We start from the raw sequence: 26,488 nt of genomic DNA, 5'->3' as shown, positions 1-26,488 counted from the left end.
GTAGTGGAGGAGATCCCCATTACCTGTAAAGTGCTTTGAGTGGAGTCTCCAGAAGAGCGCTTTATAAGTGTAAGGAATAATTATTATTATTACTTAATGGTTTATTTGTCTAATGTTTTTATGCAAAATGACTGACACTTGCACCCTTTTCCTTTGGATTCGATGCCACACCCTTGTGGTTCGGAGTCCAGGGCGCCACTTCTGCCTGCTGCGAATGGACAGCCTGCGATGGATCTAGAGAAGATCTGCAACGTGTTGCCTCTGTTGTCAGACCAGCTGCTGCTCCCTGTGCCTGAGCAGGAGTCCCAGTCTCCATACATCACAGCTCCGCCAGCTCCACTTACTAGTTTTCCTGCCACATTTATGACGTACTTTATTTGTTGTTTACATATCTCTTGGAATTTGCTCTTCGTGAAGATCCTTGTCTCTTCGTGGAGTTTCTGTCTGTGTGACTTGGGGCAAGTAGTCAGGCCCAGTGTCTGAGTGGTGGTGGGAAGAGGACTGCGCTGTGTGTACGCTGTGTGTTTGTGTGCTCTGCCTGCCTGTGTGTGTGATGAGCGTGCTGTTTGTGTGTGTGCTGTGTGCAATAATCTGCCTGTTCGCTCTGGCTCTGCAATTAGTGTCTGCTAACGAGTTTGCCTGGGGGTCAGAGGTGGGGTGGCAGGAGGATGAATGGGGGGTACAGTTGTGCAAGCCCCCCATGTGATTTAGAATCTGGCTAGTTTGAGGGGTGTTGGGCTTGAGTCTCCCAACACAAACAGAATGAGAAAGAGCTGACTGCAGTGGGGTGGAACGCTATACAGGAGCTGTGTCTGAGGAAGTGGGTTGTGTAAGCGTCCTACCGAACAGAATAATCTCTCTGTAATTCTAGCTCTCAGATACGCCCTGTTTGTTCAAAGCTGTTGGCTCTACAGCTGCGTAGGGCAGCCCAGACACAAAGCAGGCAGGAGCCCTGATCCTGCCTGTCTGCTCAGCTGGGGCTCAGCCCATCTGCCTCCACCTGTACGGTGCAGACCTGCTGCTTGAAGTCCAGGATTAGCCCCTGAGCTCTGAGCAGCCCCAGTGCGATGAGCTGTCAGAGATCTGCAAGACCGCTCCCAGGATATAGAAGCAAGAGAGAGATGCGGTGTCCTCTGACTGACCCAACTGCGTCTGTCCTGCGGCCTGAGACCAGAGGGTCTCCTCTGCTCACACTCGCCTCCTGCTCTCTGTCTCTCCAGGCCAGCTCTCAGAGCCGGCAAGACTGGGCTGGTTTCTGGGCTGGCTGGTCCGGAAGTGCGACGGGTGGGCTGCTCTTGATCCGTAGTGCTTCATCAACCACAGCCTGGCACACACCAGCGGTGATTCCAGTACCAGTTCCGCCCTGGGCATCGGTCTGAACAAAAGAGCCTCCTCTTTCCCATAAAAATGATGAGGAGCCACCTGTGCTGATTCCCCTGCAAGCAGGCGCCTGTTCCGGCTGTCCTCTGGCCCGTGGGGGTCTGCAGCTGAGTCCAGCTTTTAATCCCCTGCTCCTGGAGAGGGACACGCTTGAGATTTAGTACTGAAAAATAGCTAGGTGTCGTTTTCAAAAACAGCTCATTTTAAAAATAACAGCTGTTGCACGTAAAGGCTCAGTCAGCGCTTGCGGTTCCTGAAGAGCCTTTGTGAGTCACCTGGGTGCAGGTGGAGCTGATCTTCGGGCTCTGCTCCCTCAGCTGCTCATTAATCACTTGAGGCGAACAGTTGCTTGATTGAAGAAATTAATCCCAGGTCCTGCTTGATGCAAGAGCGCTATGCAAACCTGAAAAACCTGATGAAGAGCGCCACCTGGAGGCCTGCTGCTGCCATGGAGATTTATCACTGGTTCTTCTCGGTGTGTCACTGTTGTTATCAAGAGCTGGGCTGTGGGCGATCTGGCGGGGATCTTCCTGCTGCTTTCAGGCGCCACGGAGAAAGATGTCATAAACCCGGACAGCTCCGGGTTTAAAGGTCGGGAGCCTTGAAATTCACCTTTACCATAAAAAGATACGTAGGTCTCCTGCCCCTCTCTCTCCTTCGGTAGACGTTTATTGATTGTTCTGTGTCTGATCGCAAGGAAGCTTTCACTCTTCTGGATGAAGAGGCTGAAATTTACACAGAGGCAGATAAGCCAGATGTGCGCTTCAGCTCCCACATCCCTTCCGCAAACGGAAAACTGGCTTGAACAAACATCTTAAGTCTTGGAAGGAGCACTTGATCGAATAAAAGGATGCAGTAGAGTCTGCTAGATCCTGCTACTTCTCCCACATCACTGAGAACAACAATAACACTAGATACCTGTTGTCCACCATCAATAGACAGCTAATACCAAACTAGCCCACTACATTACCTGCTTCATCCCAGCTTTGCAACACTTTGTTAGAGTTTTTTACTTCCAAGAGTGACAACTTTCAGCATTATGATCTCTCCCCAATGCATGTTAAGACCACATCTCCTCCTTGCATAACTGGTTCTGCTGGTTCCCTTCTCTCTAGTTTCTCTCAGCTGGACACGGCGTGCCTTAGTAAATTGGTATTGTGTGTGAAATCCAACACTTGTTTATGGGATCCCCTTCCTGCTGTTATATTTCAGTAACAAACTATATTTTCAATAACAAACAAGTCCTTTAGCCCTGGAGTGAAACCAACAGCCGTTAAAATAGCTGCTGCTATCCCTGTACCTTAAAACCCAGATATGGCTCTGGACAACCTAAACAATTTTCCTTACTCCTGTCCTGGAGTCCCTGCACTGGCTTCCTATCAAGCTTCATGTCAACTTCAATGTGCTCTTGCTCTCCTGTGAAGCTCTACATGGCTTGGCACCTCTGCAGCTGTCTTCCTGCTCCCCAGCTCGCAGCCTTCACTCATCTGACTGCAGTCTCGTTTGTCCCCAGGTTTCGTTTACCTTCTGTGGGTGACTGGGTCTTCTGCTACGACGATTTTAATTTTGTTAACTCCTTTTCTTGTTAACTTTTTTTTCTTCTTACTGTAAAGTGCTTTGAGAAGCTACTTTTAAAGGCCCCATATAAAATAAACCACTACTAACATTATTAAACTCCTCAGAATCCGCAGCTGCGAGAACTGGGGGGCTGTAGTTGCAGCTCTTTGCCACGAGGTGCCAGACTTTAGCACGTTTTTCGATTTATGTGCTTTTCACATAATATTTCGGTTTAGAACAGACTCTTGTGCCTACATAGCTATTTTATTTTCAAATAAAGAAATGTTATGGTCTCACAAGTGTAGTTTACTGCTGGCAACGACAGAGGAGTTGTAGGGAATTCTGACTGCTGAAGCAGTGTTGAGAGGTCAGAGGTCACAGCTGAGGCGAAACAGGCAGGTTTATTGTTTTGTCGCCTGCAGTAATGCTAGAGTAATAATGAGAGGATGATCACTTCCACGGTGACATTGTAATGAAGAGCAAGAACGCGAAGGGCAGGGAGAGATCCAGGTTTGATCTCCGTGTTTCAGGGATTAGGGAAGAAAATCTCGGAAACACAGCTCTGTGAAAGAGAGGCATTGCCATGGGAACGGCGCATGATGACAGCGGGATCAGGTGACTCGGGGGTTATGCCGGGAGATTTTCCTGGTTTCCTAGCATGCAGCTGCTCCTCCTATTGTTCTCATTTCTCTGCAGCAGAGAGCAGTCCTGAGCTGGAGTGAGTGAGGGTGTCAGCAGGTCAGGTTGTCCTCAGGCTCGGCTGACACTGCTATTCCTCTCTGAACGAGTGGAGACTTGAATTTACTGCCTCTCCCAGGACAAACAGTAGATCTAACATCCTCTAACCTCTAACCTATGACCCCTGACCCCACAAGCGATGGCAGTAGATCTGGCGTTTCTGCAGAGGGACTGTGAGCCCATTCCTGTCTCCTTATTCCTGGACTGGTCCGGTTCGATCCATTACAGCACTGGTCTGTCCTCCGCAGCAGCTCCCCGAGAGTGACCGGGGCAGTACACCGCCGAGCGGTCCGGCCGGGGAGCTGCCCGTGTCGAGCCCTCGCCTTCGCTCATCCTGACTCGGGGAATAACGCAGCTGGAATTCCCCGGGAGACACACCAGCACGCAGCTCTGGACAGAGAACAAAGAGCAGCAGGACGGTCGCTGCTGTCGAACGGGCACACTGGCCTGCTGTGAAAGCGAACTAATCTCACGCACAGCTTCTCACCTTAGAAACGGTCTATCCTTGTTTGTCTTTGTCAAAAGAAAAACGCAAGTCACAACAAGTGTAAACAACACAAACTAAAAAAATGGATGTGACAGTTTCTGTCGTTGATAAAGCACAGAAAGCCACAGCCTGGACACAGACACTGGACACAGGCAGACCTGGCTGCCCAGAGAGGACAGGCTCAGTGACTACAGCCTGGACACAGAAATCACTTTCTGCTGCACTGTGAGAAATATTCTAAATATTTTTTTATTCTTCACTAAAATAACGAATCTAACCCCAAAATTCCCACTCCTGCCAGAATTGAGAGGTAACTCAATAGAACTTGGAATAATAATAGTACGCTTTTTGTTGTAAATGCTTTCTAAATGTTATTGCTTTGGCTAATAAAGCTCGCCGAAATTTCAAATCTGAGAGAGAGACGGGAGAGAAGAAAGGTCACACCTCAGAGCCCGACACATTTCTATTCTAGCTGCAGTACCGGATGTTACCACAATGTAGCAGTGTTGCTCCAGTGTAGATGTTGTTTTGTTAAAGATATAGTTTCTTTACGTTATAACTTGTGTTTTGAAGAAATAAAAGCATAAGCTTCCACATAGATGTAAGTTTGTGTGTAGGTGTTGAAAGTGTCTGTAGCACCCTCAGCTACCCGCTCCTCTCTCTGTTTCTGAGTGACCCAGCCCTGAGTAAAAGGCGCTGCAGAGCAACAGAAGAGGAGAAGGCACGTACCCCACATCCAGGGGGCTCGTCAGGTCAGCAGTCAGAACTAGGGTCGCACCCAGAGCGCCCCTGCTCCGTGCGCAGAAACACCAGTGAGCCTGGAGGTAAGAGACAGAGGAACATTGCCACCTGCTGCAAGGGGCAGCTTTTACAATTTTAACTTCTGTAGGATTCAGAGCACTCTTTTATCACTCCCCCCCAGGCCCATGCCTCTGTCTCCCTCTCCGGTCCTGGAGGCCGGCTGGGTCGAGCCCCAGCCCAGCACTCGCTTTCTGTAGCAGTGTCTGCCCCTGAGGGCCTGACTTCAGAGCTGCCCAGTGAACCATGACAAACGCCTGAGTCACAGGGTACAGCTGTTTATCTGTGCTTGAATGTGTGAGAGAGAAATCTGCATTCTCTACCTGTTCATATGGTTTGTGTTTGTGCGTCTACCCATTGTCATTGTTTATGTTTCTTGTTTGTGTGCTGGCTCTGTGATTGTTTGGTGTGTATGTGTCTCTGTGTGCTGGCTCTATGGTTGTGCGTATGTGTCTGTGTGTGCTGGCTCTGTGGTTGTTTGGTGTGTTTGTGTCTGTGTGCTGGGTGGCTCTGTGGTTGTGTGTCTGTGTGCTGGGTGGCTCTGTGGTTGTGTGTCTGTGTGTTGGCTTTGTAGTTGTGTGTTTGAGTGCATCTGTGTCTGTGTGTGCTGGCTCTGTGGTTGTGTGTGTGGTTGTGTGTGTGTGTGTCTGTGTGTGCTGGCTCTGTGGTTGTGTGTGTGTGTCTGTGTGTGCTGGCTGTGTGGTTGTGTGGCGGCTGCAGGCTGTGGTGTTGTGCTCTATTCTTCTCCGGCACACAGAGGGTGAATTGTCGGGGGGTGAAGGGGAGGGGAGGGGCAGGGCGACAGCAATGTGTCTTTGTTATTCTGTCTCACCGCGCTCTGTGCCTGACTCTCCTCGCAGAGCCAGATCCACACTACACAGAGGAAGCAGCACACAGTCCGTTGAGCCGGCGAGCTGCCTCTCCCTCTCTGTGCCCTCTCTGCCCTGGCACCTCGGCAGCATGGTGAACAGATAAGCGCCAGTCCCTCACCTGCCCCCTGCGTGGAAACAGCATGGGCGCCTGCGTCCAGAAAGGTAAGCGCCTCTGCCTGCCGTCCCGCCCGTCGCCACGCTCATACCGGCTCCACTGCCGGGGCTGGGCTGTTTCTGGGGTTTGGGGGGCTACTCGGGATAGCCTGGAGTTCAGGAAAGTTAGGACTGCGCTGGCGGTGACATTCGCAAAGGAATAGATGAAAGTCATGATGATGCATATTAACCGGAACCGTCTCCAGAAAATGTTCTAGCTGGGTTTGCATTTGACTGATGAGTGTGAGTGCAGGGGGACCCCAGTCTGACCCCTGACCCCAGATCTCTGTCTGCGACCCCCCACTGGAGTCCAGTTCCCCTTAACCCGACTGATCGCTCTGGCACCCCACTGTCAGCTCTCTTTTGAGCTTGAGTCTGGGTTCTTATATGAGAGTTCAGAGTCTGGGTTATTTTGTCATCTTTTTTAATATAAGTGTAAAAATACTGGGAGAAGAGAAGAGATCAGATAATCTGAATCTGCTATTTGGTTCTCTAGAGTTGTTTATACAATTAGGTGAAGAAGACAAACAGCAACATGACTATAGAAACCAATTCCAATATTTTCCGTTCCGAAAACATGTCGCGTGTGTGAATGTGTTCCGATGTTCATGTCGATGAAGCCTTGGCTCATGTGGAACATGTCCCTGCGTCAGGACGTCCTGTCTGCAGCACCAGCTGGGGTCCAGGGACCCCTCGCAGGACACAGGATCTTCACACGGCTTCTCTGTGGAAAATCTGCGCCTCTCTGCAGGGCAGTCTGAATGAAAATCAAATCCGTCAGAACAAACTCAAACTACATTTCTGTTTCAGCCGCTGAGAAATCAACATAAGTCAAAAATCACACATGCTCATTGATATATGTGTCACTATCTGTATGGCACAGCTCCTTATTATTATTACTGGAGATCTGGGTTTCCATCACATCATCAGAGCAGGGTTTTCATCACATCAGCAAAGGACCCTCAGCTCAGATCAAGACAGGTCCAGGAAAGCTGTTCAGAACCCCAGAGCACCACAATCTGATTCATTCCTGGCTTTACAGTGTTTTCAATTAGACTCCCAGTGCAGGGCAGCCTGTTCCGCTCCAGGTTTAACCAGCTGCAAGTACTTGTACTCCTGGATTACATGATTGTTAACCCACACATGTACATTGCTAAGTGTCTTGACTTAAAAGCTGTAGATTTACATATCCTACTCCTGCATTTCTGATTCCGCTGTACAGTTTGTACCTGTTGGTATCTGCTTCTAGCAGTGAGAGTCTGATGCAAATGTCTGCAGCAGCTGACTCTGCCCTTTGCTCTGTGACCTCTGAGCTCATGCACGAAAGTCTCCTCTCAGTGGAAGTCGTGACTTTAAAACGCCCCAGATTTGCGTCTGTGCTGAGTAAGAGACAGGAGAAGGGTTAGCCGGAGCTCTAATGCTCATTCAAGCTCAGCTCACTGTCTGGTCTGTGCCACTGAGGGCGTGCTGCTGGCCTCCTGTATGCCGCGCAGAGTGCCGGAGAAGCGCCAGTCGCTGTGCCAGTGGAGGGGGGTAAATGAGATCTCTCGGGGTTTCCCCCTGGGGGACGGCCTGCTCAGCGCTTCACGGTTACCAGGGAAACCTGGGTAGCAACAGGAGGAGAGTGGTGAGGAGCATGCTGGGAGCAGAGAGAGGAGCAGAGAGGAATAAAGATCCAAACCATCCCAGTGGACCAGTGCACCATTAAACACCGGAAACACGCGCTCAAGGACTGTTGAGGAAAAACAAACTCTTCCCCTAATCTTATTTATCCACTCATTTTTCCAAAATCGGATTTTCTGTGTAGATGAGTTATTGAGGAATAAAGCTCATTTTAAAACCCAGTGGGCAGAGGGAGATAAGAGAGGGAAAAAGCAGCACGAGACTAAAAGCGCAAAAGAAAGATGGAGCAGAAGGGAAGAAACAGAAAAGACGATCTTGCAGGCCTCCTCTGGCCCCTCTCCTTCCCCCCCGGCCTGTCCTGCACGCGCTGGAGCTCGAGTGAGGGGCGAGGGCTTCACAGCAGATCACGAGCTCCCATCCAGTCCGCTGAGAGAGGGGAGCCAGGTTCTGAAACATGATCCATCTTGGCGCTCAGGCCCAGGTAGAGACAGCAGATGCAGGTTTTCTGGCCTAATCATCAATTTCCCTTCGGGATCAATAAAGTCTTATCTATCTAATTCTGTAATTAGCAGGCTGAGTGTTCTCTCTTCTCTGGGTTCCTCCATAGACATACAGACAGTGCAATCCACAGACACAGAGCCCACTTCTCCAAACTCCAGTTTCTGTCTCATGCCCACACTTCATTAACCATTTTAACTTAATTAACTTCAAGAGACTGAGCACCTTGGCAGCGCTGTCTTTATAAAGGATTCTTGTGGTGCTTTCCATAGTAGAAATCCAGTAAAGTTCAGTGAAGGCCAGGGGAAAGCTGGAGACGTAGGGTAAGTGTTTCTACAAGTCAGTGGGAGCTGCAGCACAGCAACATCATGCAGAAACTGCCAAGTGTGCACACACACATGCACACAACACTGCCTGTCCACGCACGCACGCACGCACGCACGCACGCACGCACGCACGCACGCACGCACGCACGCACGCACGCACGCACGCACGCACGCACGCACGCACGCACGCACGCACGCACGCACGCACGCACAGCAGGCTCCCAGTGTGTCTGTTCCACGCTTGCCTGTCTATCTGCCTGCCTGTCTGCCTGCCTGCCCGCCTGTCTGCCAGTCTGTCTGTATGTCTGCCCATCTGCCCATCTGTCTGCCCGCCTCTCTGTGTCTGCAGGGGAAGGGCTGTGTCCCCTTGGCCAAGCTGTCATAAGGATTGAGACAGAGCTCTCAATGTGACCTGCCTGGTTTTAATTGAATCGATCAGTTGACTGATGGAATACTTGATGCGACTGGTTCTGCCGTGGCTCAGAGAGAGAATGGACTCTCCTGCTTTTATTCCAAGCCAGTTCTCCAAACCAGTTTCCAGCTCCATTGAATAAGATGAGACTGATCTTCACCCTCTGCACACACCCAGAGGAGTATTGGCCTGGGTATTGTCTGCAGCACAGTAACAGTCTGCTCTCCAGGTAAAGCCTGCTCAGTCTGACCTGGCGCACAGATCAATGGGATCATTGATTTGATCGTATCAGGCGTCTGCCGCTGCAGTCTGGAGGTGTGCAGATTAAACCCAAAGACACTGTGACTAACAGCCATGCTCAGTGAAGAAAGCCTGTCAGTGTTGCTGGGGTGATGGGTGAGAGCTTGACTCTGGGTGACTGCCCCCTCCTGGTGACAGGTGGACAGGCAGGGCGCGTGCCTGCAGGACGGCAGTTTTTAACAGCTGGAAAGCAGTAAGGAGGCCTGATTCTGGTACAGTCCCCTAGGAGCTGAACCAGAGGTGCCTGCTGGGAGCCACATGGAGGAACACAAGGCCCTGCACAGCTGGTAAACATCTCGGGTTCAGCAAGTAATTTAAAAAGCGAAATGACTGTGTGTCTCTCGACTGGGCAGCTGTGAGGACAGCAGAGCTGCCTGTGGTGAGGCTGGACGGCTGCAGTTTGTCGAAAGGCACTGGGAGGCTGTTGGTATTGAGGAGGCTCAGCCGCTGCTGCAAGGCCGAGGGGAAACGTCCATGGCCGAGGGGACACTCCGCTGGCCAGCATGGTGTTCATGTTTGCTTCTGAATGCAGGACAGAAGAGTGGTCTGTCCTACTGGTGCAATTTTGTCACTAACTTTGTTTCTCTGTTTGCTGCAGAGCACTACAGCGCCCCCCAGCCCCCGTCAACAGAACTACAGCAATGGCCATCCTACTCAGAGGACCAGCCCATTGTCAAGGTGGGGGGTCTCACGTTAAGGATATGTATTTAAAACCCACAATTCATTTCTAGGTACAGCAGCTGTGAATCTATATGAGGAGTGAGCAGAAGTGCTTGATGCTCTATACACCACACTTCCAAGAACTTCAGAAAGTTCACCAATGATCTGGCCACCTGGCGTTTAGTCATTAGTAGCGGATTGATCCCAGGGTCTGATTGATCCCGGGTGTGAGCTGATGGACATCAGTCCGTCTGTCCCTGAATCCCTTCACACTCTCAGTTTCCACATGTGCTCTCTGTTTCTTGTTTCGGGTTCATTCTGAAGAAGTCTCACCACGAGCACATGTGGTTTTATGCACCTAAGTCTGGAGAAAATGTGAATTGTGTCACTTTCCCCACTACCAAGTTAAAGAGGTGCTGGAATTTTCCTCAACAACTCCCATAGGACTAGGAGCTGCTGTTCCCCGTCCTGACACCCAGATCTGTGAAGAGGCCGGATCGCAGTCCTGGATAGTGTCAGTGAAGGGTTCTTTGCTAAAGAGCATCTGTCAGCAGCACTGTGCAAATCCCAGCCCCCAAGGCTCCACTAAGAGGCAGGCTGTCCTACTTTTTTGTTGGGTCTGGTGCTGTCCTGTCCTGCAGCCCTGCTGGGTCTGGTGCTGTCCTGCAGCCCTGCTGGGTCTGGTGCTGTCCTGCTGGGTCTGGTGTGGTCCTGCAGCCCTGCTGGGTCTGGTGCTGTCCTGCTGTCCTGTCCTGCAGTCCTGCTGGGTCTGCTGCTGTCCTGCAGTCCTGCTGGGTCTGGTGCTCTCCTGCTGTGTCTGGTGCTGTCCTGCTGTCCTGTCCTGCAGTCCTGCAGTCCTGCTGGGTCTGCTGCTGTCCTGCTGGCTCATGAGCCTCAAGATCCTGCTGGGCACTGTGCAGGCAGCCCTTCTCTCTGCTGCACCAAGAGTGCTATTCAGAGACTGATTAGCAAAACTGAGGCTGCCTGCAGGGAGAAAGACCAGACTCTTCCTGCTGCTCAGAAGCTGGATCCTACCCAGGTGCAGAGCAGCCTGATCCACTCCAGGTTTTCCCAGCTGCAGGGCTGTGGTATAAGAGCAAATGCGAGGAGTTCTGCTGTGGAATATGAGTTGAGAGGGGTTGTGTGACCCAACTGCTCCTGAACATAGTGTAATAAAACCTACAGTTAGGGTTTATAAGGTTTAGTAAACTAAGCTACGGTACAAGATCTAGGAGTGCTGCCTCTCATAAACTAGCAGACTGCTCTAAACGGCTTTGTGCTCCTTTAAAAGTTTATTCCCTGTCTTATTATAACACTAACTAACAGTGACATGTCAAGAAGTCTCTCAACATTCCTGCCAGAACAGGTCTTTGTGAGCGACAGTCGATTAGTGATGCGACGCAAGAGATTAGCTTCTGCAATTAGACTCAGTCTGTGCTCAGTGCAGGAGTCCCCGTTGCTGCCTCCTGCTTGATTAAGAGCAGACGGGTCTCAGCTGTGTGAGGGCAGAGGGGTGCAGGCAGGGAGCCAGAGAGTTTGGGCACAAGCCTTCCTCTGAGATGGCACAGTGGTCAGTCGGAGTCTGGCGCCAGGCAGCGAGACTGTGGGGTGGAATCGAGTGCATCACATGAAGTCCTCAATAGACTTTTGTTTTCATTTTGTTTTTGTGTTTTTTTATTTGTTGCTTTAACCTGGATGAGCCCAAACTGTGCTTCAGCCGATCCACACTCTGCACTCTGCTTGTGTCCCATAGAGCCCAAGCTGAGTCTGCAGCCTCAGCCCTGAGCCCAGACCCCCTGAAAGTGGGGATTGTCCCTGAGGTCTTTCTGCTATGTGAGCAGTTACCCCAAAGACAGAAATTCCACCCCCCAAAGGCAGTGAGGTCATTGAGAAAGGCAAACCAGAGGACACCAGGGGAAACTACAAGGCAGTACTTTTAAAACTGAGAACAGGAGGCATTTCTTTACACAAAGGGTTGTTGGAGTCTGGAACAAGCTGCCCAGCCACGCTGTGAAAGTTGTTACCCCGGTTTCCTTCAAGCAACAGCAGGATGAGACACTAGTATCAGTTAGCTGTTAAAAATGTTGCAGGAGAGATGTGCCAGCTGGCCTCCTGTGGTTAGTAACTGTGCTTCTGTTCTTTGGAGAAGCTGCACCAGCTCTCTGCTCTGGGTGACAGGGAAGCCCCAGCTCTGTACTTCAGTCTCCCAGTTGCTCTGCAGCCTCCTGTAGAGCGTCAGGACACTGGATCCTGGGAATGCCACAGGGAACACACCTGGATAGGCGATGGCCCAGCGTTCTGACGCACCAGGACGTGGAGGAAAAAAGCCTGCAAAAGACTCTGGCAAGCTTCCCAAGGGAACCCTGCACCAGGAAGAAGATTGTGGCTCTGGATTCAGTTCTCCCGGCCCTGCACTACAGGAACAGCCAGTGATGAGCATCTGTCTTCTTCCCTAGAACTGCCTGAAGCCAGCCAACGGGACAGTGTCGGAGTTGAAGGGCTCCCCAGGCTACAGCATCGCTGACCTGGCCACCTCCTCTCTGATGGGTAAGGCAGGCTGCCGCAGGCCGGGGCTCGGGGAGGGAGCAGGACAGAGCCATACTGGGGCAGGTTTACCTGTTCAGACCAGGTGAGGAATCCACAGCTGTCCTTCAGGTCCAGCAGTTAGTCCACTAAGGCTGACCTTCAGCTGCTAAACTAGAGTTGCATCCCGTGCAAGAGAAAAGTGTACAGTGTTAGAGAAATAATTAGATTATAAGGGTTAACAAATTGTAGGAGAATTCTTTCACTGTGTGCTCAATGCACTTGTGTCTGAAAGGGCAGAGTGGAGCACCTGCAGGAGGATCAGACTCCAAGGGTCTTTCTGATGCAGCATGTGTCCCAGAACAGCCCCCCCCCCAGTCAATCAAAGGTCAAAGGTGACACATGGCAGGGTCAGCCAAGCGCTGATGTGGCACACAACCCCACAGAGGGGCTGACCTTTCCCAGGAACCCTCCACACCTCCCGCCATTCCCTGCCTTTGATTTCTGATCCCGGATTGTGTCTTTGATCTGGTTGTTTGTACCGACACTGTGTCCAGTGCACAGTGTGCAGGGATGCGCAGGTCCCAGGCTCACACTGCACCACCCAACGGCAGAAAGCAAGCAGCGGTGTCTGATGTGCTTTGACAAACACAGCCACCCTTAGCAATACAGGCATCAAACGTTTCCCCAGCTCCCTCTCGCTCTCTCTCTCACACCAGCCTGCTCTAATTAAGTGTGTGATTGGACATCTAATAATAAGCCAACTGTTTCCAAGGTTACCACAGGGACCGGCCCCCCCACACATACAGACTTAGAGTGTGTGCTAACAGACCCCCCCTCTCTGCCTGAACCAAAGCGACACGCCTGTCACACCAGCAGCACAGAGACTCAGACTTCAAACTGATCTGCAGCTTCAGTCTGCGCTTGTGAAATCTTGAAGGCAGTTTTAATATTCTGCTGCGATCGTGTCTGTTGAAAGTCAACCTGTGCAGTGTTATCGCAGCTCAAGCCTTTGCTGTCCCTCTCCTCTCCCTCAGAGGTCTTCCCCATGCAGAGCTGGTCAGGAAAAGGGTGGAGGGCTTGCTAGAGAACTGAGGGCTTTTTCATCCTCAAATGTATCTTCATAATAACATAATTCAGGTCACGAACAACAGTCTGCAGAGCACTGTTCTGTGCAACAATTTCTAAGCCTTTTGAGATCCACACCTGGCAGCAGTGATGTCTGGATTCAGAAATCTCAATCCATCTGCTTTTCTCTGACTTGTTCATTTCTAAGAAATACGTTGCTCTTGGTTAGCTGGACTGCAGCAGGAATGATTACCTGAGGCTTCATGCTCAAACAAACCAGGCTGTTTCCTCCAGACTAAAGCAGTTTACAGGCAGTTGCTCTGTGTGTGTGAGGAGGCTGAGGCACTGCAACACTGAAAAGTGAAAACGCATTGCAAGGTCGGTGAGCTCACTGTGACCTGCTGCAGTTTCACAGCTGGATGAAAACCAGTCAGAACAGAGCACCAGCCCCGTTTCCCTATAGTCCCACAGGCAGGACTAGAAGTACTGGGAACAACTCCCCTCCCTAGGAGGAACAGCTCCAAGAACAGTCAGTTCTAACTGGCATGTTGCTGGGAAGTGGAAACTCCACAGACATTGGGAGAACATGCATACTCCCCACGGAATGTGCTCCACCCTCCATGCCCCAGTGCTGCCCTCTGTTGCCCTTTACAACTGCCTGCTGTAATTTTTAGTACCTGTCAGATCCCGATACGGGCAGCAGACCAGCTTCAGGGGAAGGGGTCTTGTACAGTGGCATAAACACAGACCTGCCTCTGTCTGGGCAGCATCACAAACAGATCCGGTGTGTATCTGAGCAAAGTGCACTCGTGACACATGTGCCAGTCTCGACAGCTGTACAAGAGCCTGCTGTTCAGAAACCCAGCTTGACCACTTTCTCACATCTCCAGAGTGACACATGTGGCACCAGCACAGTGCCGCGATCGGGCGGGAACCCTGGCGATCCTGGGTCGCTGCCTCTGTCCCTGCAGTGTCACCCAGCGCCACTCACAGAGGGGGACACTGGAGGTGACATGACTCCCTCAACAGCAGCTGCTCCCACTTGTAGATATTCAAGGATGCATATTCTAAGGTGTAGTTTTTAGTTCAGTAAATAGTCTCTAATTTACTGAACTGAACAAACTCCCTTTGTTCCTGTTCAAAATGCAGTCAGTTCAAGGGCACTTAGACACTTGGCACACAGCCACACTGTAGCACTTGGGCTCTGCTGGCCTCAGGTGGACATTGGCAGTACTGGAGCCCACTGTGTGGGACAGTCATGCTTGCTGGTGTAAGGGGAGATTAAGGGCCTGTATGACTCAGGGATCTTCCTCCCTTTCCTCACTTCCTAGTTGTCTTCTTTTCTCCCCTCCCTCTCCCCCTCATGACTCACGTTCACCTCACTTCCTCAGGCTTGGTGGCGACCATTAAGGACCACATCACGAAGCCGACAGCAATGGCGCAGGGCCGGGTGGCGCACCTGATCGAGTGGAAGGGCTGGAGCAGTGGGCAGCAGGGCTGGGGGGGAACCAGCCAGCAGGACGACGAGCAGTACTCGGACCTCACAGACGAGCTCAAAGAGGCGCGCTTCGCCGCAGGTCCTCCAGGGGGCGCCGGTGGGCTCGTGCCCCACACACACACACACACACACGACACCTGAAAAAAGCAGCCCCTTCCACCCGTTTCTCCCAGCATGCTCGTGTGGTTGTCAGTACTCCCTAGATCCGAGCATCTGGGTGCTTCCTGAACGATCCCAAACAGCATTCCCAGCTCGTTCCCGGTGATAGCTGTTGCCAGTTGTTTCCGGTCCCTCATGGTCGATGGTATGGTGGCCTCGGGTGCTTGTGGCACGGTGGGCTTTGGGTGTCTTGCTGGACTCTTATATGCATGAGAGCGAGTTTGTGCTTCAGTCAGCTTCAGGTTTCCAAACAAACACCTCATTGTGAGACAGATTACACGCTGTGCCTCCACCAGGGAATTCACTCTCCTGCCTCCTCTCTCCCCCAGGGGTCGTGGAGCAGTTTGCTCTGGCCGAAGCCTCGCTCAGCGCCTGGTCCTCGATGGAAATGGCTGAGGAGCCCAACGGCAGCGCGGCTGTCCTGCAGGGTACGAGCCCCGCGCACTCCTCCGCCATGCGTTGGTCTTGGTGTCTTTCTGTCACCTACTGTTACTCTCTGACATGTTCTAAATGAATGGAGGACTTTCAAAAGCTTTTTTATCCCCCAGAGAGCTTGCTCTGCCCCCAAATCAAAACCCAGAAAATACATTCTCAGACTGCTGGATAGTGGGGAAATAAACTGACTCTTTTCTTCCCTGGCTGTGTCCCTGTGGCAGAGTCGGCCTCGCCATCCACCTTCCATGCATTATTCAACCCTTGGTCTCCCTGTTTCTGAGCTCTAGACGTGCTCACTTTCTCTCTCTGTTTCTCTTGTTGACCCAGACAGACCATTTCTGCCCCAGTTCCTGGCGGACGGCTCCCAGCGGCTGTACAGCTCCACTCTGGACAGCAGCAACGACATCAGCCCCTTCACGCCGCCCTCCTCCCTGCAGCTCCGCCCCCAGGCCCGCCCCGAGGAGGAGGGCTTTCCCAGGGACACGCCCCTAGAGCCTGCGGCACTCGCCTGCTTCTCTTTCCCTGCGGAGGGGGAGCAGGTAGCGGAGCGCCCCCTGCTGCTGCGGAGGAGCTCTCGCGGGGAGCCGCTCACACACAGAGACAAGTCCCTCCGCCACGCGGACAGCAGCTCTCTGTCCGAGGACGAGGTTTTTTACAACTAGCGCCAGGGGCAGAGACACTTCGAGACCTCACCGGCTCGATGTTTTAGGGCTGCAGCGCGTTGAGAAGTCTGCGTGACGAGGGGCGTCAGAGCCCCTGCACTCTTTTACTTAGTTGCCGTGGAAACGATTGAGTCTTTTGACGTTTTCTACACCCCTGCCTGCGCACCTAGAGGCGCCCCCAACTCCTGGACTCTGGGCTCTCTTGCAAGTCAGTGCTGGGTTTTCAGTTAAATAAACTGAGGCATCAATGTATATTGTTTATTTTTAATTAGAACCAAAAAACACATTTCTACCACAGTGTATGTATTTCTTTACCGTAGCTCTTGCTGTTATGCTTGACCTTGGCCGCCCTGTCTGTCTGCTAGTGACGTCACTCGCTCGTGAGCTCAGTGTCGCTGTTGTTTCTTTTCTGTGTGAATCACAAGGAATAATAAAATGTGTTTCCAGTTCTGGAAGATGAAAGGTGTCTTCTTACAGAAGAGCATTTGGAGATGGTCGGACCCGGCCTCTGGACTGACCCCCCCAGATGCCCAGGGCCGCTAAGCCCCCTCACCTGCTCCCCTCTTCCTGCCATTCGTCCAGCAGGAGGCCAGGAGAAGGAAAGGGCACTAACCATGGGAATGCGCCTGCAGGAAACTAGCATGAGGACGAGGAGCTGTAGGTTCACACGATGCACACCCACCCTCACGTTCACTCAGACTGCGTGATTGACGACACAGGCAGCCCTGCGTGGAGGAAACTCAGGACTTTATTAACAAGCAGTGGCAGCGTTAACTCACAGGGCTCAGTAAGGAAGGACGGCCTGTCTGAAACTGAATTTGGAGCATCGCTCGTGATCAGTACAGCCCACCGTGCCCTAGAACTACAGCATCTGAGCTTCAAAGTCCACTTCCCCCGAGCAGATGAATAGCAGGAGAGCTGCTGCAGTCTCATGGACGGCAGCCGCGCCCTCGGTGACTCAGGGCACCAGCAGGGGGCAGTGCTTTCTCATTGGCTCTGCCAGGGGTCTGGGAGGCTGCTGGGATATCTGTCTGTCTGACCCGCTGAAGGAGAGATTTGCTTGCTAATCCTGCACTGGCAGCAGGGCGAGAGAGAGGGGAAAGGAAGAACTGAGAGGGCCATGATGTAAAGACCGCAGTGAAGTGAAGCTGCTGGTCCAGCAGGGCAGAGCTGTTATCTGACGTGACGGAGAGGGAGAGAAAGGCCACACAGAGCAGCAGAACACGTCCTCCTGAAGGCAGGAGAACGAGGCTCACGTCAAAGGACAGGAGGGGTGCGGGGGGACAGTTTAACAGTGACAGGCTGTAGCGCCGGAGATAACGAAATCGCTGGGGACGGTCCCACACTTGTTAACAGCAACCTCTCCGTAGCAAATTTCCCTGAGCCACGCACTGAGCCAGACTGCTGTCTCTAGGATCAGTGGGGAGCAGATGGAAGAGTTTGTTAGCCTACTTCCTTAAGAGGTAAAAGATCCTGAATTGCCATGAAATTGATATGCAGCCCTGCCAGCGACATGTCTGATAAGCTTCATTGCTGGTGGAGAATTGTTCCAGGGAGTGAGGACAGGTTTCCAACAGCAGTGAGCACAAGGGTGAGCAGAGCTTTCTGGGCGAGGATGGAGACTGCCAGCTGTGTGTCCCTCTAGGGGCCTGTCTGGAGCCGAGCCTGAGGGTGGACTGGCCCGGCCCGCCGCTGCCACTGTCCAGTGGTCATGGCTGAGCAGAAATCTTTCCTGTGGCCATATCTTCAATTGCTTTCTTCATCTGCAGCAATAACGGTGATGTTAGTGGTCATACAAACAGGGTGCTGATTCAACCAAGCAAGCTGGATGAGCATTTGTAACCTCTCTAATGTTCCTATGTGTGCGTGAGCGTGTGGCTGTGTGTGTGGCTGTGTGTGTGTGTGTGTGTGTGTGTGTGTGTGTGTGTGTGTGTGTGAGCGTGTGGCTGTGTGTGTGTGTGGCTGTGTGGCTGTGTGAGTGTGAGCGTGTGGCTGTGTGTGCATGAGCGTGTGGCTGTGTGTGTGTGAGCATGAGCGTGTGGCTGTGTGTGTGTGTGGCTGTGTGTGTGTGAGCATGAGCGTGTGGCTGTGTGTGTGTGTGTGAGCGTGAGCGTGTGGCTGTGTGTGTGTGAGTGTGAGCGTGTGGCTGTGTGTGTGTGAGTGTGTGGCTGTGTGTGCGTGAGCGTGTGGATGTGTGTGTGTGAGCGTGTGGATGTGTGTGTGCGTGAGCGTGTGAATGTGTGTGTGTGAGTGTGTGGCTGTGTGTGTGTGAGCGTGAGCATGTGGCTGTGTGTGTGTGTGTGTGTGAGTGTGTGGCTGTGTGTGTGTGAGCGTGAGCGTGTGGCTGTGTGTGTGTGTGAGCATGAGCGTGTGGCTGTGTGTGTGTGTGAGTGTGTGGCTGTGTGTGCGTGAGCGTGAGTGTGTGTCTGTGTGTGTGTGAGAGCGTGAGCGTGTGGCTGTGTGTGCTCATGTGTATGTGGGTGCTTGTACAGTACACGAGTGTGTGTGCAACGGGATCTCTCACCTCTGCTCTGGACATGAGCCCAGTCAGTCTCCCTCCCTCGGTCACATACAGGAGGTTGAGGCCCAGCAGCAGGAAGGCAGTGTGGGCCTGAGAGGAGAGAGCACAGCCAGAGGGGCTGTGACAGGGGTACAGAGACACAGCACTCTCTGCAGGAGGTTGAGACTATAATGACTTAGGAGGGAGAAGTAAGGGTTCTTGCTATGTTTTACAAAACTAGCGAGTATCTTTGAACTACAGTGCAGTGTGGAGCAGAGATATAATTCAACCTGAAAGCATCCTACCTGCTGGATGGTGGTTTTGTTAGAGAGCTGAAATGTGATTGGCTGAATGGAACACACTTCCCATAGTTCTCTGTCCAATCCCTGTCCAGGACAGTAAAATAGGCACGTGATTCCTGAGACGTTACCTCTGTTTCAGTTTTACACATCATTCATCTCCATCCCCTACTAAACCTTACAGCCCCTGAATCCCAGCAGCCCCCCACACCCTGTAACCCATTTCCACACACCTTATACTGCATTCCCCTCCCCCATCTGTCCCAGTAAGCCTATTTCCCAGTTCCACTCAGCCTATGTTCAGGTTTCCAGTACCGGCTCCTCAGCATGAAGATGGAGAAATCGGACCAGCTCAGATCGGCACACGGAGCCCAGCAGGACCAAGGCTTCTGAAACACAGGGAGACGCCACCCCTTGGAACCTCAGAAGGACTCGGACAGTCTTGCAGATGTTAGATCTCGTGTGATCAAGGTGCACTGCTACCTTCCCGGCACCTCCAGGGCTTCCCAGGTCCAGACTCACATCTGGATGGGCCGGGTTTCTGATACAACCCCAACCCCATCATTTATCTCATAATCTACACACTACACCACTACACTTCTAAAACACAACCTGAGACCTAAATCAGCTGTTGACTACAGGGTCAAAAGTGACACAGGGATTTCTAGTGCTCTTCAGGAGTCTGTGTTCAGCACAACAGCTCTGAAGAAGGTTCTGTTGTACCTCTATCTGAATATCAGACAGGCAGCTGTGGAGTGCAGAAGCTGCAGCAGTGCTATCGGACCTGATCAGCGCCACAGCAGAGGAGCACCTGACTGACCCACTGTGACTGGAAATAATCGGAGCGAGGGGCAGGACGTGAGTATGAAGACAAAGGACCCAGCCCCCACTGGCCGCTGTGCTCACAGGCGGTCAGTCATCTCACCGTGCGTGTCCACCACGGGGAACTCCGGGTCCTGGCAGCTGGCCAGCGCAGAGCGGACCTCCGCCAGCCGGCCGCTCCTCGCCAGCGCCTTCGGCTCCAGCCGCATCGCCTGCTCCACCCTGACCGCCCGCAGCCTGCGGAGAGAGACACTGCAGCTGGACAGCAGGCTGGACAGGGCGCAGGCGGCCGGCGGCCACGGGCCGGGGCAGGGTGCTTACTCAGGGTGTGACTTGAGCACCTGGGGCAGGTAGGGCAGTTTCCTGAGGATGATGATGCCGTCATAGAAGGAGGGCTGGTAGCGGCGACAGAGGGCGTTGGAGATCAGCGTCGCCAACACCACCGGCAGGACGTGGGCAATCTGCCCGGTCATCTCGAACACCAGCAGGGCGGGCGAGAGCGTGTGCGTCACCGCGCCCGAGAACGCGGCCGCGCCTGCAGCACACAACCGCAGAATCAGAGCAGTGCACCTTCAACCCCCTCCCCATGGGCACAGCTCCGCCGCTCAGAGCTCAGAGACGAAGGCTGCGGCTGGTGTCTGAGACTTAGAAACAGGATGATCGGAGGGGCTGCTGCCCTTACCAGCCAGAGAGTATCCTCCAGGGTTTATAGGGCTCAGGATCCCCTCTGACTGCATCCCCTCAGGAAACAGGTAGGCCACCACCTCCCCCACAAACCGGCCAATCGCAGCGCCTGCAACAGACATGGGACCGGGGATAGTGTTGGCGCTAGGAGTAGGGTTTAGGCTGACGTTGTCTTTAGGGTGAGGGTTACAGCTGGACGAAAGCTTAGAGCTAGGGCCCGGGTTACAGGCAGTTCTGCTTAGGCCTGTGGTTCTGTACGAGTTAAAGCAATGCTCTTGGCCAGTGGTGGGGCTTAGCAACAAGGTATCTCACCATAAATGACGACAGGCATGAAGTACCCAGCTGGCATGGGCATGGTGGTGGCCAGGAGGAGCATCCAGAACTAGGAGACAGAGGAGAATCAGCCCAGCATGTGACTGTATTTAACCTCTTACCTGACTGCCAGTTACAAGTCTGCCTGTCTATAGCAACACACACTCATTGCAAAGACAGTACTATTTATCAACCCTTGCTATGATTTTTTTTATGCGAAGCAAACTATTATGATTTTTGATAGGGCTGCTTTCTACATCCAGAAAGATTCCTTTATAAGGCCCATGTAACTGTTTGGCTATCTGTCTGTCCAGCCACAGAGCAGTGGGGGCAGTGTGGCTCTGCCAGGCTGGGACAGACAGCAGGGGGCAGTGTGGCTGTGTCTACTGCACACCTTCATGATCAGGAAGATCCCCAGGGTACCGTAGACAGGGACACGGGGGTGACACCACTCCAGCCAGAGGTACTCAGGGTCCACCTCCTCTGGCCGTGGCACTGAGCTGTTCGAGCACAGCGCCCCCAAGCGCCGGCCGTCAAACAGGGAGTTGAGGAGCTCTCTCATGTTCATCTGGTAAAGAGAGGAGAAGAAGCCATATCTTTCCACTCACAGCAGACATGATTACCATCATTTTTAATAACTTTCAACTGCAAAATTGAATGTTATGATTGGTCTTGACTTCTTATTACTTCCTGTTAAAATATCCTACAACAACATCCACACAACTGGGATGGAGAGGCTATAGCGATCTTCGTCAGCCTCCTGTCTTCACCGGCAGCGACGGACACTCACCCGGGAGCCCATGAACTGCCCGATTCCATGCGGGAACGTCATGGAGGCCAGGAGGAGCGCCACCAGCCCGGAGTATAGCGCCTTACTGCGGAAACAGCACCTCACACTGAGCCCTGGGCAGCCGGTCAGTGGGGGAGGGTAAATGTTACCCAGAAACGCCTCTAGGAACCCACTCACTCTGTGGCCAAGATCCTGCTGGTGATGGCACTGGTCCTGGTGAAGGTGACCAGCCAGCGGTGGAGGAAGAGGTAGGCACAGCAGATCGCCCCGCACAGCAGCCTGGGGGAGAGCAGGCCAACAGAGCAAGTTCAAGAGCCAGTGCACTGCCACACCGGTGGGGGAGACACAGGCTCATGGATTCCCTGGTACTTCAACTCGTGGTCTCCTATCTTAAAATAGGTCAAGATAGACAGATTCTCCAGCATAAAGTATTATTCCCGGCAGTTAATCCTGAAATGGATCTTCCTGCTATGCATTAGGGATCTCATACTTATCAACAGGCAGCAGGCAATACCTGTGACTGGAGAAAGGAGGAAAGAGGAGGGGAACAGTCTCACCCCAGGATGGCAAAGAAGAACATCTCGGGTAGGTCGAAGGGGAATTCGACCTGGTATCTCGTCTTGAACATCGCCATTATAGTCACTGCAGGGAAAGGAAGAGACAGTCCACTCTGATTGGAGCTGGAGCTGGTGAGAGAGGCTGACGTCTCTGTATCTGTTACTTTCCCAGCTCCCCGTCACTGCTTGCTCGTCATCCTCCAGTCCACTAGGGGGCAGCGTATACCTTGCTCACTGCTGAAGACAGCCAGTAGGCGGAACATGATGGCCCCAGAGATGGCAGCGAAGAAGGCGCGACAGTAGTTCCTGACAGAATAGTGTGATGACATCACCTCCACGCTGAACAGCACGCCTGCGGGCCGGCAAGAGAGGGAGCCATGAGAGACGTCACCAGGGACGGGGGACAAAAAGAAGCAGGGAGGGGTTCTTTGCTGCTTCTCACCACTGATGGGGCATCCAAAGCAGCTGGCCATGGCCACCGCAGCTCCAGCCACCAGCATGTCGCTGTGCAGATCTTTCTGTGGGGGGCGAGAGACACGGGAGACAAGGAGAATGATCCCCAAGTTCACGCGCGAGGCAGCAGTGCACCTCTGGAGAGGAGGCAGTTTTAGGCTTCAGGGGGTGCAGAGATATCAGTAACACAGGACTGAGAAAGAGGAAGAGGGAACAGAGCGATCTGTTGCCGGCTGTGCCCCTGAAACCCCACCCTGTACAAGTACACCAGGGTTACCAGACCTCTGATGTGCCTCTGATGGAGCTGCGTACTCTGTCCAAGAAACTGCCAACCATGCAGGACACATGGATAAACGGCCCCTGTGGAGACAGACGGAAGGGGCAGGTGTCACGAACGAGGACGCTGCAGTCCAGCGGAGCCCCAGCCGCCCGGTGGCCCAGCTCAGTGCTGAAGAGAGAGCTGGGGAGGCTCAGCCCGGCGGTGTCTGTCCGTCTTCGATCTCCTCTTACCACTTTGCCCAGGAAGATGGTGCTGCCGGCGGCCAGGGTGCAGGTCATGCCCACGACCTTGGCAGCCAGGTGTGTCAAGGTGAGGTAGCCCTCCAGCATCACCCCAGACAGGATGGTCTTCACCTCGGGCGCGCCCGACCCTGAGCAGACAAGCGCTGTGTTACTCTGCTCCTGCCCACGCGGCCCCCCTCCCCGAGACGTCGCGGCTCACCTGCGGACTGCGGGCACAGGCTCTGGGTGAAGCTGGTGGAGAAGGTGGTGAGAGCGATGGGGTACAGCGTCCAGCACAGGTACTGCAGCACGGCACTGCTCCCGACGGCCCGGAAGAGCCAGCGGTGAGCTGGGGGAGAAGGCAGGGCTGTGAGGACTCCTGTGCGCTCTGTCTCCTCACCTCTCTCTCGTCACCTCCGTGCCATTCTCACCGTCGATCAGCTTGAGGACGGTGGAGTCCATGAAGAAGCTGATGAGGGCAGTGATGACCCCCAGCGCACACAGGCAGTACCAGTCCAGCAGCTTCGGCACCCCCAGCACAGCCTGAGCCCAGCGCAGACACCCTGCGAGAGCAGACAGCACAGCCAGCTCACCCCTGGGGTTGCACCTCAAAAACTACGGCAAATCATTTTCCTGCTTGGGGGTACACCTGTACTGACCTGTGACCCTGCTCCTGGCACGGGGCCATGGTTTCCATGGATTCTTGTCCTGGAGGAGGAGCATCTTCTCCGGGGGCTGAGGGCTGTGATTGGCTGGCTCAGCCACGCCCTCCGCTATGACCACTGCCCCCTCCATGCGCGCAGACTCGGGAGTTTAACGAGCTACAGGAACACGGTACACGCAGTCACACGCTGACCATACAGATGCACACTGAGATATTCACACAAGACTGCTGCACTGGGCAGGTCACATCCTCGACATCTTCAAGTCCCTTTCCAGTTATTAAAAAAAACACTTTTACCCGAAAGTGAAAATTGATAACAGTTGATAAAAAAAGTAAATCACACACTGGAAATTGCGTAGTAATTTAAACAATCGAATAAAGAACTAATAAAGGAAACGGTCAACACGAGTATCACTGTGCGTCTGTAAGGAACAGACCTGTCCCCCAGCAGGCCAGCAGAGGGAGCCGGAGAGCTGCAGACTGCGGTCAGCCCGGGACTGGACAGGTGTGCGCGGGCGGCTCCTGTGAAGGTGCGGCGAGAGACTTCAAGATCTCCGGACGTAACTGAGTCAATCGTCAAATTGTTTTTGAGTTCGTAGCAGTAAACCTCGGAGCGGGGCTGCGGAAAATTCATGTCAGGTAAAAAAGGTCCAATTTTTACACCTTCTGCTCTTCCGTAAAGCATAAACACATCTGATCTTTAGGGGAAAACGGGGGATTTTTTTAAAAAGCCGATTGTTGACAGTGTCAAGGGAGCGAGTGAGCGCCTTGAAGATCCTATGACCTCCTCGCATCCATTAAAATAGACGTCTTTAGTAAAAAGTGACAGAAATAGTCATTGACGAGTTAGAGTGTAGCTAGGACTGGGATTCACCTCTCGCAAGTACTCAGATGTACAGTACCTTGTTTCTTACAATATTTAACACGGATTTCAAAACTTCTCATTTCTCAACAGTAAAAATGAAAAATGCAAATCTACACAGAAACAGCAGCCGTATGTCAAAGAGAAAGTAAGAATGAAGTGGCTCATGAGCTGAGGCAGGGAAGCTCAGCTCTTACCTGGCGTGTGTGTGAGTCTCCTCCGGCTCCGGGCGCTGTGAGTCCGCAGGGAGCTGCCCTCAGACTCAGGCAGGCTGGCCCCGCCCCCGTGTGTCCCGAGAGAGGAGAGGACAGACCTGGAGAGAGTGTGTGAGTCTGTGTGTGTGTCTGTGTGTGAGTGTGTGTGTGAGCCCGTGTGCGAATTTGTGGGTGTTGTTGACAGTGTCTCTGAGAGTGTGTATCTGTGTGAGTGTTGTTGACAGTGTCTCTGAGAGTGTGTTGTATCTGTGTGAGTATTGTTGAAAGTGTCTGCAAGAGTGTGTGAGTCTCTGTGTGTGTGTGAGAGAGAGTGAGAAAGTGCACGAGTGTGTTTGTGACTTTGTGAACATTTGAACACCCATATGAATGTGTTTATTTATCCCTCACAGTCCCCAAAATTCTGCATGATTTCTCCTCATTTCAATTCTCTTCCTTTTTTCTCTCCTTCAGATTTTTTTATTTCATATCAGTTGTTTTTTCATGATTGCTGTGAGGAAAATTCAGTGTCCTCCTGATAATAACTGGTAACTTCACTGTGGTCCTGTGTGCTCTGTGTGTCTCCACTCTATTTCAGTTTCTTCTCCACAACCTGTATCGTCTGTCTTACTCGATGAGCAGCTTGAAGCTGTGCTCGGCCGTGCAGAGACTCAGTGTTCAGAGCTGAAGGCTCTCCTCTTGCCTCTGCGCTGCGACCTGACCAGCAGTCTAACAGGCTCAGACACAGGCAGTCCTGCTGCAGCCTGATCCGGCTGGCAGATCCGGCTGAAGGACAAACGAGCTGTCTGACTCCCTGCAGCACTGATACACACTCTCACACTGACACACTGACACACACTGACACACTGACATACACCCTCACACTGACACACACTGACACACAGTCACACACTGACACACACTGACACACTGACACACACCCTCACACTGACACACCCTCACACTCACTCACACTGACACACACTCACACTGACACACACTCTCACACTGACACACTGACACACACCCTCACACTGACACACACTGACACACACTCTCACACTGACACACCCTCACACTCACTCACACACTGACACACCCTCACACTCACTCACACTGACACACACTCTCACACTCACTCACACTGACACACACTCACACTGACACACACTCTCACACTGACACACACTCACTCTCACATTCACACTCACACACTCTCACACTCACGCTGACGCACCCTCTCACACACTGACTCACTCACTCACACTCTCACACTCACTCACTCGTCTCTTTTTTATTCTCCTCTCAGTTCCCTTCTCCTGCTGCTCCCGCTCTGTTAATATTTAGCTCCTTGTCCCCGAGGCGTCAACTCCTCTGTGTGCTGACGGTCACCTGCTGCAGGTGACTGACTGACCCCCCCCATCAAGCACACCCTCTCTTGTTTCCATAGTAACGTCACATCCCCAGTATCCCGAGCAAGGGAATTCTCCCAGATTTCCCTGTGCCCAGCTCAGGCACTACAGCAGAACTGGTGGTGGAAAGCATGGCTCTAGCTCAGACCCCAGATTCCCTTCCATCCTGGTGCTGGAGCACCAAGTTCACTTCCTATAGGGCACCCCAAATCACCTGCTCTTGAACGATTAGGAACACTTGCCAGTTGATCAATTAGGCAAGTGATGTTTCAGTGAAAGCACCACTGGTCGT

General features: G+C 52.7%; 2 protein-coding genes across 2 annotated transcripts; one reads left to right on the top strand and one right to left on the bottom strand.

Annotated features, from left to right (window-relative positions):
* The first annotated feature begins 4,702 nt into the window (after positions 1–4,702).
* fam131c (family with sequence similarity 131 member C) lies at positions 4,703–16,598 on the top strand. Its single transcript, XM_088617163.1, has 8 exons — positions 4,703–4,986; positions 5,085–5,229; positions 5,821–5,994; positions 9,743–9,822; positions 12,261–12,351; positions 14,787–14,972; positions 15,382–15,480; positions 15,815–16,598. Exons 3-8 carry the CDS (start codon positions 5,973–5,975, stop codon positions 16,147–16,149), a joined length of 813 nt encoding a protein of 270 aa, XP_088473289.1. The 5' UTR covers positions 4,703–4,986; positions 5,085–5,229; positions 5,821–5,972; the 3' UTR covers positions 16,150–16,598.
* A 281-nt stretch (positions 16,599–16,879) lies between these two features.
* clcnk (chloride voltage-gated channel K) lies at positions 16,880–25,584 on the bottom strand. The gene is made up of 21 exons (XM_088617135.1): positions 24,791–25,584; positions 24,169–24,350; positions 23,727–23,888; positions 23,499–23,630; positions 23,288–23,416; positions 23,077–23,216; positions 22,849–22,926; positions 22,556–22,631; positions 22,340–22,465; positions 22,114–22,198; positions 21,734–21,835; positions 21,557–21,641; positions 21,161–21,334; positions 20,767–20,836; positions 20,453–20,563; positions 20,092–20,305; positions 19,874–20,007; positions 19,264–19,337; positions 18,955–19,035; positions 18,674–18,760; positions 16,880–17,912 (listed from the first exon to the last, which is right to left on the bottom strand). Exons 3-21 carry the CDS (start codon positions 23,860–23,862, stop codon positions 17,859–17,861), a joined length of 2,088 nt encoding a protein of 695 aa, XP_088473261.1. The 5' UTR covers positions 23,863–23,888; positions 24,169–24,350; positions 24,791–25,584; the 3' UTR covers positions 16,880–17,858.
* Between the last annotated feature and the right edge of the window lie 904 nt (positions 25,585–26,488).

The sequence above is a fragment of the Lepisosteus platostomus genome, chromosome 23, assembly GCF_059453375.1.
Source record: "Lepisosteus platostomus isolate fLepPlt1 chromosome 23, fLepPlt1.hap1, whole genome shotgun sequence".
NCBI lineage: Eukaryota > Metazoa > Chordata > Actinopteri > Semionotiformes > Lepisosteidae > Lepisosteus > Lepisosteus platostomus.
Note: the sequence above shows the minus strand (reverse complement) of the source record. Positions and strands in the feature narration are given on the sequence as shown.